Source organism: Oryctolagus cuniculus, chromosome 21 (assembly GCF_964237555.1).
Source record: "Oryctolagus cuniculus chromosome 21, mOryCun1.1, whole genome shotgun sequence".
Taxonomy (NCBI): domain Eukaryota; kingdom Metazoa; phylum Chordata; class Mammalia; order Lagomorpha; family Leporidae; genus Oryctolagus; species Oryctolagus cuniculus.
In genome coordinates this window covers 29,184,885-29,200,847 of record NC_091452.1, presented here as the reverse complement: position 1 = coordinate 29,200,847, position 15,963 = coordinate 29,184,885, and the positions used below count along the sequence as shown (strand labels likewise).

Here is a 15,963-nt window from a genome sequence, read left to right as displayed (position 1 = left end):
CTCTGCGCATCTGCCCACCTCCTGCGGCACTGACTCTGGAAGAGGCTCAGAGGGCCTCTGGTGGTTGGTTTCTTTTCTAACATTTTTATTTGTTTTCATTTTGTTTGAAAGGCAGACAGAAACAGAGATCTTGCATCCATTGGTTTACTCCCCAAATGTCTGCAACATCTGAGGCTAGACAATGCTGACACCAGGATCCCAGAACTCAATCCAAGTCTCCCGTGTGGTGGCAGGGACCAAGCTGCTTGAGCTATCACCTGTTAACTCCCAGGGTACCCATTAGTGGGAAGGTGGAATCAGAAGTGGATCTGGGACTTGAACCCAGGCACTTAGGTATGGGGATATCCCAGGTACCTTTTAATGATTTTATTTTTATTTATTTTATTTTTTTAAGATGTATTTATTTGAAAGTCAGAGTTATACAGAGATAGAAGGAGAGGCAGAGAGAGAGAGGTCTTCCATCTGCTGGTTCACTCCCCAGTTGGTCGTAACGGCCGGAGCTTTGCTGATCTGAAGCCAGGAGCTTCTTCTGGGTCTCCCCAGCAGGTGCAGGGGCCCAAGGACTTGGGCCATCTTCCACTGCTTTCCCAGGCCATAGCAGAGAGCTGGATCGGAAGTGGAGCAACCGGGTCTCAAACCAGCACTCATATGGGATGCCTGCACTGCAGGTCAGGGCATTAACCCGCTGCGCCACAGCGCCGGCCCCTTTATTTATTTTAGAGGTAGCGTTAGAAAGAGAGAGAGAGAGAGAGAGAGAGGAAAAAAGGTCTTCCACTCCCCAAATAGCTGCAACAGCCCGAGTTGGGACGATCTGGAGCCAGGAGCTTCTTCTGGGTCTCCCACATGAGTGCAAGGGCCAAGCACTTGGGCCTTCTTTTGCTTTCCCAGGTCATTAGCAGAGAGCTGGATTGGAAGTGGAGTAGATGAAACACAAACTGGTGTCCATATGGGATGCCGGCACTGCAGGCGGAGCGCCAGCCTGCTCCGCCACAGCGCCGTCCCTTCAAGTACCTTTTAACTACTGTACCAAATGCCTGCCCCTCTGGTGGGTACTGTCTGACAGGCCTGCCTAATGGCTGCCATTCTTCTCCACCCATTTTATATGGAGTGATAGGGCAACCTGCTGCCCCTTGGTCAGGGAGCTTGAGCCACGTGGGTGTGCCATTAAATGCTAGAAGGTTCTGACACAGGGCCAAAAGCCATCTGGGATAACCAGCGACTTCCTGGCCCTGCTGCTGCTTACTTTTCTCACGTAAAAGGTCGACAGTCTTTGGCAGGTGAAACCTTTGATATCTGAAGGCAGTGTGGTATGACCTTTCAATCTCCAGGCCAGAAGTCCTTGGCCCTTTTGGTTGTTGCTGGCAGGACTTGGTCCTTGCATTTGTGCTGTCCCGAGCAGCCTCCGTCTGACACGGTCTTCAGCCTGGGCTGGCGGAGCTGGTTCTGAACAGCACAGCAGACATGAGACCTGGCGCAAACCTGGGCCAGCTAACCCCGCTGAGGCTCACATCCTGTGCCAGCTGAGGAGTTAAGGCTGGCAAGTCCTTAACTTGGACCCAAGTCCAGGTGTTCACTGCGTCTCCTGAAGAATTTCATTCTGTACCTGGGGTGGATGGTGTCGAGGCTGCGCTGAGTCCTTCCCGTGTTCCAAGAGCGTTTGCCCCTTTCCCTGGTGTGTAATACTTGACTGCTTCTGTTTGGTACCTACTGGGCTGACTGCAGCTGCTGGTTCTCCAGCTGTTCAAGCAGTCTCTCTGGGGCTTTTGGATCCACCCTCCACTCATCTGTCTTCTCCGTAAATAACCTGATGGCTCTTGAGAGAATTGAGCGTCATTTGTAGCCAGGCTCAGGGGCTTCTTAGAAGAAGACATTTGAGAGAGTCCTTGGAAGACGGGTAGGTTTTGGGCCACAGGGCAGGGATAGAAAGGGCAGTTGGGAAGGTCATTCCAGGAGCCATCCTGAGAAAGGGTGTTGAGGGAAGAAATCACCAGGTCAGTGTGGTGGCACAGAGCACACTGCTCGCTTGGGCTGCATCATGGGTCTTGGCTGGGATTCCTTGGATGTGGTTCCTGCTGTTTTTAGGGGGAAGAAGAGTCATCTAGTTCATATGGGTTCCTTAAAGAGCGCCATGACCAAAAACTTGTTAAAAATTGTTGGGTCCTGAGAGATTCTCAATCCTGATCTGGCATTGGGATTACTGGGAAGTGTTTTGTTTTGTTTTTAGTTAATTTATTAGAAAGGCAGAGTTAGAAGGAGAGACAAAGAGAGAGATCTTTCATCCACTGGGAGAGATCTTCTATCCTCTGGTTTACTCCTCGAATGGCTGCAATGGTTGGGACTGGGCTAAGCTGAAGCCAGGAGTTTAGAAATTCATCTGGTTCTCCCACATGGGTACAGGGGCCCAAGCATTTGGGTCATCTTTCACTGCTTTCCCAGTATGTTAGCAGGGAGCTGGATCAAAAGTGGTGTATGCGGGACTCGAACCAGCTGCCGTGTGGGATGCTGGCACTGGAGGTGGCAGCTGAACCCACTGGGCCACAGAACTGGCCCCATACCCGGGGAGGTTTTGAGCAGTAATTTTCTAGGCCCCGTCACAGACCCATTAAAAATGGGAGAGAGAGAGACAGAAGGACAGACATACTTTTTGGGACTGCTTTGCCCACCCACGCAGTGCTGGGCATGCACAGCGGCCACCTGCTCTCCTGCCCCCTCTCAGGACTTGGGGCAGCTGGCTGCAGCTCTCCTGTTGCTGCTGGCAGAGCTCTTAGGTGGTGGTCCCTTTCCGCTACACTGCGCACATTGCCTCACAGTAGGCCTGCAGCTCCCTGGGCTGGGGTTTGGGGTATGGGCTATTTCTCTTTAGAAGAGCTGGGCAGCACCCCTCCCTCTGCTGAAGTCTACTGCTGGGCTCAGAAAGGACCTCGTTTTAAGGACTGCTGTTCTCTTGCGGCTGTGCTGCTTGGCCTGGCTGGGACCAAGGGAGGGGACGCACGAGCTGGCTGGTTGTTCTTTCCTTGGAGCTCTCCTTGGGCTGTCAGCATTGCGCCATCAGCCCTGAGCAGCTGACCTGGAGCTGCCTCCTGCACCAAGTGGAACCGAAACAAGCCTTTGTGGGAGCCTATTTGGTAAGCTCTACGTTCTTGGCTTCCGTCTTCCCGATTCTTCTAAAGCTGGGCCCCTCTTCTGGGTCTCAGTTGTTGGATCCTTCCATCATGTTTTTTCCCCAGAAGCCTTTTATTTAAGGTATACAAACGTCATGCATTTCATAAATATGTTAGGAACATAGTGATTCTTCCCACCATACCCTCCCTCCCACCCGCACTCGTGCCCTTCCTCTTCTCTCCTATTTTCATTCTTTCTTTTTACCCATCATTCGTTAATATCCTTTTGAATTCAAACTCTGAACTTACATTGATTTCTTTGCCTTCCTCCCCCAGGGCTTTGGTACCAGGACTATTCTCAGGGGCACGGTTTTACTTGAGTGTTTGCCATTTTGAAGCTTTGTGTCGTCATCATGCCTTTTGGGGGCTCAGATCTTCACAGGGAACCTGTCTTTTCTCTGAAATTAGTCCATGTTCTCTACTTTGTTTTCGTGGGTGGAGGCATGATTGGCATTTTGGGCTGAACAGTTCCTGCCTGCAGGGCTGACTTGTGCAATGGAGGACTTTTAGCATCCTGGCCACTGATAGTGCCAGTGGCTGTCAGCCGAGGCTCTAGAGGACGTTGGGAAACTGGGTGGGGTGGTGTTACAGTGCCTGGCATCTGTCTCATGGGCAGGGCTCCGGATGCTCAAGTGAGGGTCCTGTTGGGAAATTCTCTACTGCTGTGGGATGAAGAAGAAAGGGCTGATTTGTTAGCTTGTTTCAGTTTTTCTCTCTTCTGTTCCTGGTTATTGGTTAGAATTGTATGCAGAGGGGTGGGGGAGGGTGGTGAGCAGGCCTTGACATTGCAAGGTAAGTTAAGACTGTATCGGCCGGCGCCGCGGCTCACTAGGCTAATCCTCCGCCTAGCGGCGCCGGCACACTGGGTTCTAGTCCCGGTCGGGGCGCCGGATTCTGTCCCGGTTGCCCCTCTTCCAGGCCAGCCCTCTGCTGTGGCCAGGGAGTGCAGTGGAGGATGGCCCAGGTGCTTGGGCCCTGCACCCCATGGGAGACCAGGAAAAGCACCTGGCTCCTGCCATCGGATCAGCGCGGTGCGCCGGCCGCAGCGCGCCGGCCGCGGCGGCCATTGGAGGGTGAACCAACGGCAAAGGAAGACCTTTCTCTCTGTCTCTCTCTCTCTCACTGTCCACTCTGCCTGTCAAAAAAAAAAAAAAAAAAAAAAAAGACTGTATCCGATAACCGTAGTCTAATGGCAGCTTGCCTTTCTGTTCTCTGGCCAGGGCAGGTATGGTTTAGGCTCACCAGCTTTTTTTTTTTTTTTTAAAGATTTATTTTTGTTTATTTGAAAGACAGAGGTAGAGAGAGAGAGAGAGAGGTCTTCCATCCGCTGATTCACTCCCCAGATGGCTGCAATGGCTGGAGCTGAGCCAATTGAAAGTCAAGAGCCAGGAGCTTCTTCTTGGTCTCCCACATGGGTGTAAGGGCCCAAGGACTTGGGCCGTCTTCTACTGCTTTCCCAGGCCACAGCAGAGAGCAGGATTGAAGTGGAGTAGCTGGGACTCGAACTGGCACCCATATGGGATGCCTGCTCTTCAGGCCAGGGTTTTGATCCACTGCACCACAGTGCCGGCCCCTCATTAGCTTTCATCTTTGTGTATCTCCCTAATGCCAAAGCACCCTTCAGCACCCTCCCTGCACCCCTACCCACAGTACTCACTGCTTCCTCTCCTTTCTCTTGAGCAAGAGTTTTTTCCTGAGCTGTTATAGTTGAGCCTCATCTTGTCATATTTTTGTAATTCTTGTGAAACTTAATGTTGTGTTTATCACCTGTACTTTATATTGTTGGTATGTGGATTTATGATGCCACAAAAGTATATTTAGATTGGTCGGCACCGCGGCTCACTAGGCTAATCCTCTGCCTGCGGCGCTGGCACCCCAGGTTCTAGTCTCAGTCGGGGCGCCGGAGTCTGTCACGGTTGCTCCTCTTCCAGTCCAGTTCTCTGCTGTGGCCTGGGAAGGCAGTGGAGGATGGCCCAAGTGCTTGGACCCTGTACCCTCATGGGAGACCAGGAGGAAGCACCTGGCTCTTGGCTTCGGATCAGCATGGTGCGCTGGCTGCAGTGCACCAGCCGCAGAGGCCACTGGGGGTTGAACCAACGGAAAAGGAAGACCTTTCTCTCTGTCTCTCTGCCTGTCAAAAAAAAAAAAAAAAAAAAAAAGTATATTTAGATTGAAAAAGATCCATTATTTATCTGAAAGGTGCAGAGTGACATAGAGAAAGATCTTCCATCTGCTGATTCACTCTGCAGATGACCACAACCAAAGCCAGGAGCCAAACACACCATCCCTGTCTCTCACATGGGTGGCAGGGGCCCAGGTACTTTTTGGGCTGTCTTCTGCTTTCCAAGGTGCATTAGCAGGGAGCTGGATCAGAAATGGAGCAGCCAGGACTCAAAATTGATGCTGTGATGTGAATGCTGGTATTGCAAATGGCAGCTTAACCTGCTGTGTGATGGTGCTGGCCCCCTATTTAGATTTTTTTAAAACTTATTTTCTTAGGACTGGTACTGTGGCACAGTGGCCTAAAGCCCTGGTCTGCTGCTCCACTTCTGATCCAGCTCTTGGCCTGAGAAAGCAGTGGTGTATAGCCCAAGTCCTTGGGCCCCTGTGCCCATGTGGGAGACCTGGAAGAAGCTTCTGGCTCCTGGCTTCAGATCAGCTCAGCTCCGACTGTTGCGGCCATTTGGGAGTGAACCAGTGGATGGAAGACATCTCTCTCTACCTCTCTCTGTAACTCTTTCAAATAAATCAAATCTTTTTTAAAAAGTTATTTTCTCCCACAAACATTGAGTGTCATTTTCTAATACTTCCTTTTTAAAAAAAAATTTTATTTTTAAAGATTTATTTATTGTGGCTGATTCAGCTTCTGCTAATGCGCCTGGGAAAAGCAGCAAAAATTGGCCCCAAGTGCTTGGTCCCCTCACCCGCGTGGGAAAACTGAATGAAACTCCTGGCTCCTCCCTTCCACCTGGCCCTAGCAGAGAGCTGGATCAGAAGGGCAGCAGCCAGGACACTAACCAGTACCTATATGGGATGCCAGCACTGCAGGCGGTGGCTACACCTGCTACACCACAGCGCCAGCCCTTGTTTTTTAAAGATTTATTTATTTTGAAAGAGTTACACACAGAGATCTCTTCCATCTGCTGGTTCACTCTCCAAATGGCCTCAACTGCCGGGACTGGGCCAGGATCAGAAAGTGGAGCATCCAGTAATTGAACTGGATGCTATGGGATGCCTATGCTGTAGCCAGTGGGTTAACCTGCCACACCACAGCACTAGCCCCCAAAATACAACTTTGATACACATTTATAGAAAATCTTTTTCATGCTAGGTCTGTTTTTTCTCCTCCCAAACCCCAGCTTCCCACTTGCTCACCTGGTCATTAGGCAGATATTTGGGGACCTCTGTGTTAGGTCCTGCAGTCGTGGGGCATCCTGATCCCTGTCTTCACACCTGGCCTGGTTGGGGATGGGGACTTAGTGTGGGTCTGCCCAGGATTTATAATCCCCTGGGGAGTGTTCCCAGTGAGTCCTGGGCAGTAGCAGGTAGCCCTTGCATGCCTGCTTTCTCTCCTGCAGGCTCAGAAACAAGGCCCCCGCTGGGAGTCACAGCCCCTATTGCTAGCACCTGGCAGTGCCTCCTCCTCAAGCTGTGTAGCTTGTTAAAAATCCCCATGTTCAGGGCAGGCAACATAATACAATGTTAACACGATGGGTTAAGCCACCACTTCTGATACCTGCATCCCATATTGGAGTGCCAGTCCAGTTACCTGCTGATTCACCTGGAAACAGCAAGTCATGACCAAGTACTTAAGACCTGCAGCCCACATGGGAGACCTTTTATGGAGTTTTTGGCTTTGGCCTGGCCCGGCCTTGGCTGTTGCAGCTGTTTGGGGAATGAACCAGCGAATGGAAGCTTTCTCTCTCTCTGCTGCTTTTTCTTGCTCTGTCATTCTGCCTTTCAAATACATAAGCCTGAAAAAAAAAAAAAAGAAAGAAAGAAAAAACTCCATGTTTAGGCTGTACACATACTTGCTGGCCCAGAATTTCAGGGCTGGGCCCAGGTCCAGGTGGTTGTGGAAGCATCTAGGGCTGACAGCAGTGACACCCTGTGGGAAGAGGTTCAGTGCCTGTCACCTGCCATGAAACCAGTGTGTCCTGACTACTTTTTGCAGGTGTCCCATTAATGCACTCTCCTTCTTGAGCCACTTTGGGCCAGACATTTCTCAATCCTACAACCCAGCACCTGCAACACTGGATCTGCCCTGCCCCCCCCCCCCCCCGCCCTTTCCTCAGGAACTGTTCCTTCCATGCTGTCTAGCCCCAGTGTGTCTTACAGACTGCTGTGTGATGGGACTGTAGGGTGTGGAGGATCTTGTGGGCTTGACAGGGGGCTGGTGGGCGCCTAGCTGCCATTCTGAGCCTCAGCACTGCAAGAGGGGCCCTTCCCTTGCTGGAGGGTGTGTGGGTGGGGCCTGAGGGGAGGGCGCTGGGCAGAGGAGGTAGGCCTCAGCTGGGCAGTGCTCAGGCTGCAGAAAAGAAGACGCTTCGAGGTGGTGGCGGGTGCAGTCCTGCCCCTGGACAGGAGGCTGGGTGTGGCACTCCAGGTGTCCAGCATGGAGGAATGTTGGTGGTGCCGGTGCACAGGTGGGAGGGTGTAGGCTGTGCCGCCTGGGTTACAGCACACCAGCTGCAGGCTCACTCACAATGTTGGCCGACAGTGGGAAATGTCAGGCTGGTACACAGTTGAACAGTGAGTGACAGTCAAGTTCAAAGACAGCTCAGGCAGAGTTGTGAAGTAATTTGTCACAGTGCTCGTGGTTTTGGGTTGAAATGGCATTTGCCTCATCGGCTGGTTTATGTAATACCCCTCATGTTTGCAGGGAGGGCCTTGGCTCATGACAGAGTTCCCCCTCATTGTCTGCAGCTCTGGGTCTTGTTACTCCTGTTTTGCAGCAGTGAAGGTTTCTTGTCCCCTCCCCATCGCAACCTGGAAGGTCTCTCCGCCGTGTGCCTGTGCTTAGACTGAGTTTCTGAAATCACACTAGCAAGGATGGGTAGAAAGCTGTGTGGGGATGCGTTTACCTCTGCTTTACTGCTAGTTGCATTTTACTCATCTTTGCATTCTTAGTGTTCAGTGCATAGTCAGCCCTTACCAAATCTTGGTTGGAAGAAGTCAGGTTGTTAGCATCCTGGGTTAGCCCCTGCTCCGTAACTGCCCCAAGCAGGGGGCTGAGACTTGGTGACTCACCCAGAGAGGAGAGTAGTGCATCTGCAGGAGCACGGTCTTCCCCGTCCTGTTGAGAGGGTTCACCCAGGTGGGGGTCTGACTTGGTCTGGGGTACGGGTGCAGGCAGCGGCCTCCAGGAGGGCACCACGGAAGCTCCACGTCCCCTTAGCCAGATCAGGCGAGAGCTGTCTTCGCTTGCAGATTTTGTCGTTGGCGGTGTTTTCCCCTGGTTTGATTTGAGGGAGTCAGGAGGGATCTTAATATGTGGTGTTTTCCCCTATTTGACACCCCTTTATGCTTTGTTAATCAACAGGAGCTTGAAGAGATCCGCAAATGTGGAATGAAAAACTTCCGTAACATCCAGGTTGATGAAGCTAATTTATTGACTTGGCAAGGGCTTATTGTTCCTGTGAGTATTGAACACTTCCTCTTCTTATCAGACTGTTCTTTCAGGTGATGTGTGTGCTGCTGGGCTCACCTCTGCTCCTGAGTAGACCTATAGTTGAGGCGGCCACAGACGCACACACGAGTGGCTGTGGCTGCAGGGTGACAAGGCAGGGAGTAGGGTTGTGGCTTTGCACGGGTTTTATAAAGCTCCAGTGTTTCTGAGCTTTCCAGGTGTACTGTTCTCCACACAGGCAAGGGGGGTGTGTCTGCCCCTGCTAGTTCCTGTCTCCCCTGGCTTCTGGATGCCTGGTCTTGTCTACCAGGGCGAGACCTCCTCCTCTGGCCTCTCTTAGAGAAGGCAAGTGGTCCCGTTTGGTCTTTTGCTCTCCCCCTTGGTTTGATCTGAGTCTCTAAGCCCTGGGCACCTGCGTTCTGGGCCTCCTGATAGCCTTCAGCATGTGTCTCCTGTCTGCCTGCAGCCCAGTGGCCCTGGCCCAGGCCTCTGGCTCGCGCTGGACTTGGGCGTCCCCCGGCCTCACTACCCTCTTCCTTTCCTCTCTGTCCTTTGCTCTCACCCCTGCAGAGACTCGGCCTCCCCTTGGCTCTGATTTGCACTGTTTCTCAAAGCCTCTGAACCCGCTTCCCTTTGTGCACGGAGGACCTCGTGTCAGCTGTCACACCTGGCTCTGCAGCCCCGGTGCTGTGGCCCTTGCTTGTCTCCTGGGCCCTGGGGCCTGGGCAGTGTCCCAGCCTCCAGTCCTGTGGTCACTTCGGTACCTGCTTCTGTCCTGCTGCTGCTTCCTTCTCCCTCTTAAACAAGGGTCCTGTTTTGTACTTGTTCCAGCACTGCAGGTTGTGGTGCCGTAAAGACAGCCCACACTGTTGTCTCTGTCCTTGCCTTCTCTCCTGGAGCTGCCCCGTACCTGTCCATCAGGCGGCCTCACACGGACGTCGTGTAGCCTTCCAGCCACCCTGGCTCTCAGCTTCATCCTCTGCAGAGTGCTTCCTTCTTGCCTGGTCTTCCACTCCACCCGCCGTCTTTCTCCCCTGCTTTGCCCAAAGGAACCTCAGGCCCCTTCTCTGGGCCTGACCCTGTCCGCCATTGCTGTACCTAATGTTCTATTAATGGCAGGTTGGCTGCTTTGCCAGGACAGAGCCTAGAACATACTTATGTACATGTTTTCTTTGTGATGCTTGTTTTAGAGTTGTGCTTTTTTTTTTTTTTTTTTTTTTTTTTATGTTCTGGAACTTGGCCAGCAAATGTTAGATTTGTGCCTTATTTCCATAGTTGCGTGGATAACTGCAGACAGCTGTGCCCTGTGCTGAAATTTCTAAGTTCGGGAGCTTCTGGTCTGGTTTTGAAGATGAAGCCTGTAGGTTTTAGGCTGGGGGGTGGGGGGGAGCGGGGCACAGGACACAGGGCACAGGGTGAGCGGGGAGGGGCTGGACCGTGAGCCCAGCCCTTGTCTGCGGCAGGCACCTGTTCTGTGCCGAGCAGAAGGACCATCTGTCCCTTTTCTTATTGAGATTCTGCTGCCTGCTGACAGTGGTGAACAGTTAATCCGTGGCCCTTCTGCAAAGTCAGAATGAACACAGCAGCGTGTGAGGGGTAAGGTCTGGCCAGCCTCCCTGGGAATGCAGCAGCCCGCGAGCCTGCGCACTGGCTCTGAGCGTAGGTCACACCATTGCTTCCCTCTGGGGTCGCCTTGGCCCAGAGTCTCACGAAGCTACTGGTGGTGACCACACCGGTCAGATCCTGCTGCGCGTCAGCTGAGGCTGTACGGGGTCCAGGCTGAAGCCTTGCCTTCCGTTTGAAGATGCTGGGCCCGAAGCCATAAGCAGGGCCAGCCTGTTCTCTTGGTGGCTCACCCTGCCCTCTTGTCCGTCCTCACGGGCTCCCGCCAGCAGTCGTTGCCCGGAGCTTCTGGGTTGGTGGGAGCAGTGTTTCACAGAAGCAGTTCTCCCTTCCCCAGAGTGGCTGGGGCTTCCTCAGCAGCTTAACCTTCTCTGGGCCTCAGGCTTCTGCAGGGAGCCGGCTGGGCCAACTTGGGAACCCTCTGTTCAAACTCACCCGAGGTGTCCACTGAGCTGGGGTGAGCCGCTCCGGCCTTTACGGCGAAGTGCTGGTGCTCAAGGATCACTGGGTAAATGCCCTAGCCAGAGTGCAGAGGCAGCAGGGCGGGGCTGGTGGGAGGGGATGCTGGGAGACACTTCCTGGACACACAGCATTGTTGCCACGGCAGGTGTCTTCCCTTCAGAGCTTGTTTTTCCTGTGAAATTATTTTGTCTGAGATTCAGAGGTGAAGCATAAGGAAGATAGTACAGTTGATTCTCCACTGGCTTTATAGCTCAGATTCGGATATCCACATTTCAGAGATGGTCAGAAAAAGAAAAACTGCACCCGTATGAACGTGAACGGACTTTTATTCTTTTTTTTTTTTTTTTTTTTTTTTTTGACAGGCAGAGTGGACAGTGAGAGAGAGAGACAGAGAGAAAGGTCTTCCTTTTGCCGTTGGTTCACCCTCCAATGGCTGGCGCGCTGTGGCCGGCGCACCACGCTGATCCGATGGCAGGAGCCAGGTACTTCTCCTGGTCTCCCATGGGGTGCAGGGCCCAAGCACTTGGGCCATCCTCCACTGCACTTCCCTGGCCACAGCAGAGAGCTGACCTGGAAGAGGGGCAACCGGGACAGAATCCGGCGCCCCGACCGGGACTAGAACCCGGTGTGCCGGCGCCGCAAGGCGGAGGATTAGCCTAGTGAGCTGCGGTGCCGGCCCGGACTTTTATTCTTACGTTATTTCCTGACAATGCAGTGTAGTAACTGTGTGCGTAGCACTTACACTCTGTTAGGTAGTGCGAGTGGTCCAGAGGTGATGCGAGGACCTGAGAGGGTGTGGGTGGGATATACGCATACGGCACCATCCCACGTGAGGGACTCGAGCGTCGGCAGTGTCCGTAGGGTATCCCAGAACCCATTGCTCCTGGAATGCCGAGAGACGACTGTGTTCTCCATATCCTATCATCCAGAAATTCAGTTTGGTTAGTTGTGGGGTGCTGTACTTGAACAAAAGGTGTGGTGGTGAGCCTGTTAGAAGCTCTGACCGAGGGGCTGGTGCTGTGGCATGGTGGGTAAAGCTGCCGGCACCGGCAGCTCCACTTCTGATTCAGCTCTCTGCTATAGCCTGGGAAAACAGTGGAAGATGGCCCAAGTGTTTGGGCCCCTGCACTGGTGTGGGAGACCCAGAAGAAGCTCCTGGCTCTTGGCTTCAAATAGGTACAGCTCTAGCTGTTGTGACCAGTTAGGGAGTGAACCAGTGGATGGAAGACCTCTCTCTTTCTCTGCCTCTCCTTCTCTCTCTGTGTAACTCTGACTTTCAAATAAATAAATAAATAAATCTTTAAAAAAAAAAAAAAAAGCTCAGGCTGAGTGAACATTCATTTCTGACCTTTACGTGGTTCTTCCTAGCCATTCTTCATGCAATTTTTAATAAATTGTCTCATTATTTCAGATCATTTTTAGCTATTGCTTTGAAATTGCTTATGAACACTTTTTAAAAAGATTTATTTATTTGAAAAAGTTGCAGAGAGAGGGAGAGACAAGAGACAGAGAGATCTTCCATCTGCTGATTCACTCCCCAAATGGCCACAATGGCTGGAGCTGGGCTACTCCGAAGCCAGGAGTTTCTTTCTGGTCTCCCACATGGGTGCAGGGGTCCAAGGACTTGGGCCATTTTCTGCTGCTTTCCCAGGAGCATTAGCAGGGAGTTGGATAGGAAGTAGCACACCCAGGATTCAAACCAGTGCTCATATGGGATGCCAGTGCCACAGGCAGCAGCTTTACCGACTGTGCCACAGCACCAGCCCCTGTGAACATGTTTGATAGCTATACAACGTCCCATAATATCTGTAGGCTGATTTATTTAATCATTTTAAAATGTTTATCTTTGTTTCTTCTTTGCTTATTTTGTTTATTTTTTTATTTGAAAGAGTGACAGGAAGAGACAAATAATCTTCTGCCTGCTGGTTCACTCCCCAAATGGACACAACAGCCAGGGCAGGGCCAACCTGGAGCCAGGAGCTGGGAATTCCATCCTGGTTTCCCACGAGGGTGTAGGGGCTCAGTACTTGGGCTATCTTCTGCTGCCTTCCCAGGCACATTAGCGGGGAGCAGCTGGGACTCAAACTGTTACCCCATATGGAATTGCTGACATTGTAAGTGGTGGTTTAACCCACTGTACCACAGTGCTGGCTCTATCATTATTATTCATTATTATTACTAGTTATTGCTTACTTTCATCTAATTGAAAGAGTGACAGGGAGAGAGAGTAATACTTTCCATCCGCTGGCTCACGCCACAAATACCTGCAACAGCCAGGACTGAGCCAGGCCACAGCCAGGAGCCAAGAGCCCCATCCGGATTTCCCACATAGGTGGCAGGGATCCAAGTCCTTGAGCCATCCAGGGTGCACATTAGCCAGCAGCTGTATAAAGAGGAGAAACCACGACTCAAACCAATGCCTCCAGCCTGAGATGTGGACATCTGAAGTGGTGGCCTAACTCACTGTGCTACAACACCCATCCCAACTGGGTGTTTCTGTTGTTTAAGATTTATTTATTTATTTATTTATTTATTTGAAAGAGAAAGGAAGAGACGGATCTTCTGTCTGCTGGTTCACTCCCCCAGATGGCCGCAGTGCCCAGGCTAAGTCAGGCTGAAGCCAGGAGCTTCTTCTGGGTCTCCAACATAGGCGGCAGGGACCCTAGTACTTGGGCCACTTTCTGCTGTTTCTCCCTGCCCATTAGCAGGGAGCTGGATCAGAGGTGGAGCAGCTAGGACACGAACCAGCGCCCACATAAGATGCTAGCATTCCAGGCAGTGGCTTTACTTGCTATGCCACAATGCCAACCCCAAGGTGGGCGTTTTTATTTAATTTAATTTAATTTTCAAAGATTTATTTATTTACTTGGAAGGCAGAATTACAGAGAGACAGCAAGAGAGAGAGAAGTCTTCTATCCACTGTTTCACTCCCTAAGTGGCTGCAACGGCTGGGGCTGGGCTGATCCAAAGCCAGGAACCAGGAGCTTCTTGCAGGTCTCCCATGCAGGTGCAGGGGCCCAAGGATTTGGGCCATCTTCAACTGCTTTCCCAGGCCATAGCAGAGAGCTGGATTGGAAGTGGAGCAGCCGGTCTCAAACTGGCGCCCATATGGCACTACAGGTGGCGGTTTTACCCACTAGATCATAGCGTGGGCCCTAGAATCTTTTTTTTTTTTTTTTAAGATTTATTGGGGCCAGCGCTGTGGCACAGCGGTTAACGCCCTGACCTGAAGCGCCGGCATCCCATATGGGTGAGGGTTCGAGACCTGGCTGCTCCACTTCCAATCCAGCTGTTTGCTATGGCCTGGAAAGCAGCAGAAGATGGCCCAAGTGCTTGGGCCCCTGCACCCGCGTGGGAGACTCAGAAGAAGCTCCTGGCTCCTGGCTTCAGATCGGCACAGTTCTGACCATTGCGGCCAGCTGGGGAGTGAACCATCGGATGGAGGACCCCTCTCTCTCTGCCTCTCCTCTCTCCGTGTAACTCTGATTTTCAAATAAATAAATAAATCTTTAAAAAATTATTTATTTATTTGAAAGAGTTACACAGAGAGAGGAGAGGAGGCAGAGAGAGAGCGAGGTCCTTCATCCGCTGGTTCACTCCCCAGCTGGCTGCAGTGGCCCCTTCCGTCCACTTCTCACGTGCTCACAGTGATCTGGCTAGATGAGGCCAGGCCAAAGCTCAGAGGTCAGAGAGCTCAGTTCAGGTCTCCCACGTGGGTGGCTGGAACCCAGTCGCTTGAGCCATCTCTGCTGCTTGCATTTGCAGGGAGCTGGAGTCAGAAGGTGGAGTTCATCACCAAGCCCAGGTGTTCCGATGTGGGGCTTGGGTGGTTCAGCCACCAGGCCAAATGCTGGCTCTCTGTTCACTTCTTAGTTCCGTCATGTGATGCACAAAAGTTAAAAACAATTTTTTAAAGATTTTATTTATTTGAAAGGCAGAGTTACAGGGAAGACAGATCTTCTATTCACTGGTTCAGTGCCCAAATGGTCGCGACGGCCAGAGCTGGGCCAATCCAAAGCCAAGAGCTTCTTCTCAGCCTCCCATGTGGGTGCAGGGAACCAAACACTTGGGCCATCTTCCACTGTCTTCCCAGGCCATAGCAAGAGAGCTGGATCGGAAGTGGAGCAGCCAGGACTTGAACTGGCGCCCATATAGGATGCTGAAGCCACAGGCGGAGGATTAACCTACTGCACCACAGCGCTGGCCCCAATAAAATAAATCTTTAAAAAAAAAAAAAGTTACAGAGAGAGGGAGACAGAATGAGAGAGAAATATTCCATCTTTTGTTCATTCTCCAGATGGCTGCAATGGCCTAGGGCTGGACCAGCCTGAAGCCAGGAGCTTCTTCCAGGTCTCTGGGTTCAGGGGCCCAGTCACTTAGGCCATCTTCTGCTGCTTTTCCCAGGCCAGTTAGTAGGGAGCTGGGTTGGAAGTGAAACAATCAGGACTTGAACTAGTGCCCATATGGAATCCTGACATCACAGGGGGCAGCTTTACCCCTACTCCACAGTGTCTGCCCTGCATTAAATCTTCAGATCACTTTGGGTAGTATTGTCTGTCATCTTTATATCAAGTCTTCCAACCCATGAACCAGGGTGTCTTCTATTTATTTAGGTCCTTAAATTTTTCAGCAGTTTTTGTTTTTGTTTTTGTTTTTGTTTTTTTTTAAACATGCCGAGTGGACAGTGAGAGAGAGAGACAGAGAGAAAGGTCTTCCTTTTGCCGTTGGTTCACCCTCCAATGGCCGCCGCGGCTGGCGCACTGCGGCTGGCGCACCGCGCTGATCCGATGGCAGGAGCCAGGTACTTCTCCTGGTCTCCCATGGGGTGCAGGACCCAAGCACTTGGGCCATCCTCCACTGCCTTCCCGGGCCATAGCAGAAAGCTGGCCTGGAAGAGGGGCAACCGGGACAGAATCTGGCGCCCCGACCGGGACTAGAACCCGGTGTGCCGGCGCCGCAAGGTGGAGGATTAGTCTAGTGAGCCGCACCGCCGGCCTCAGCAGTGTTTTCATAATTTTCAGTGGGCACCCTTATACCTTAAGTTATTAACACAACTGAGATGGCTTAGACAATAGGAATTAATTTCCC

The 15,963-nt window shown here is 51.9% G+C and overlaps 1 protein-coding gene across 1 annotated transcript in view; it reads left to right on the top strand.

Annotated features, from left to right (window-relative positions):
- The window catches only part of UBE2L3 (ubiquitin conjugating enzyme E2 L3), a 52,031-nt gene that overhangs the window by 15,257 nt on the left and 20,811 nt on the right, over positions 1-15,963 (top strand). Inside the window, exon 2 of the mRNA XM_051826744.2 lies at positions 8,704-8,799. Coding sequence (XP_051682704.1) covers positions 8,704-8,799 — 96 coding nt within the window. The remainder of the gene's footprint in view (positions 1-8,703; positions 8,800-15,963) is intronic.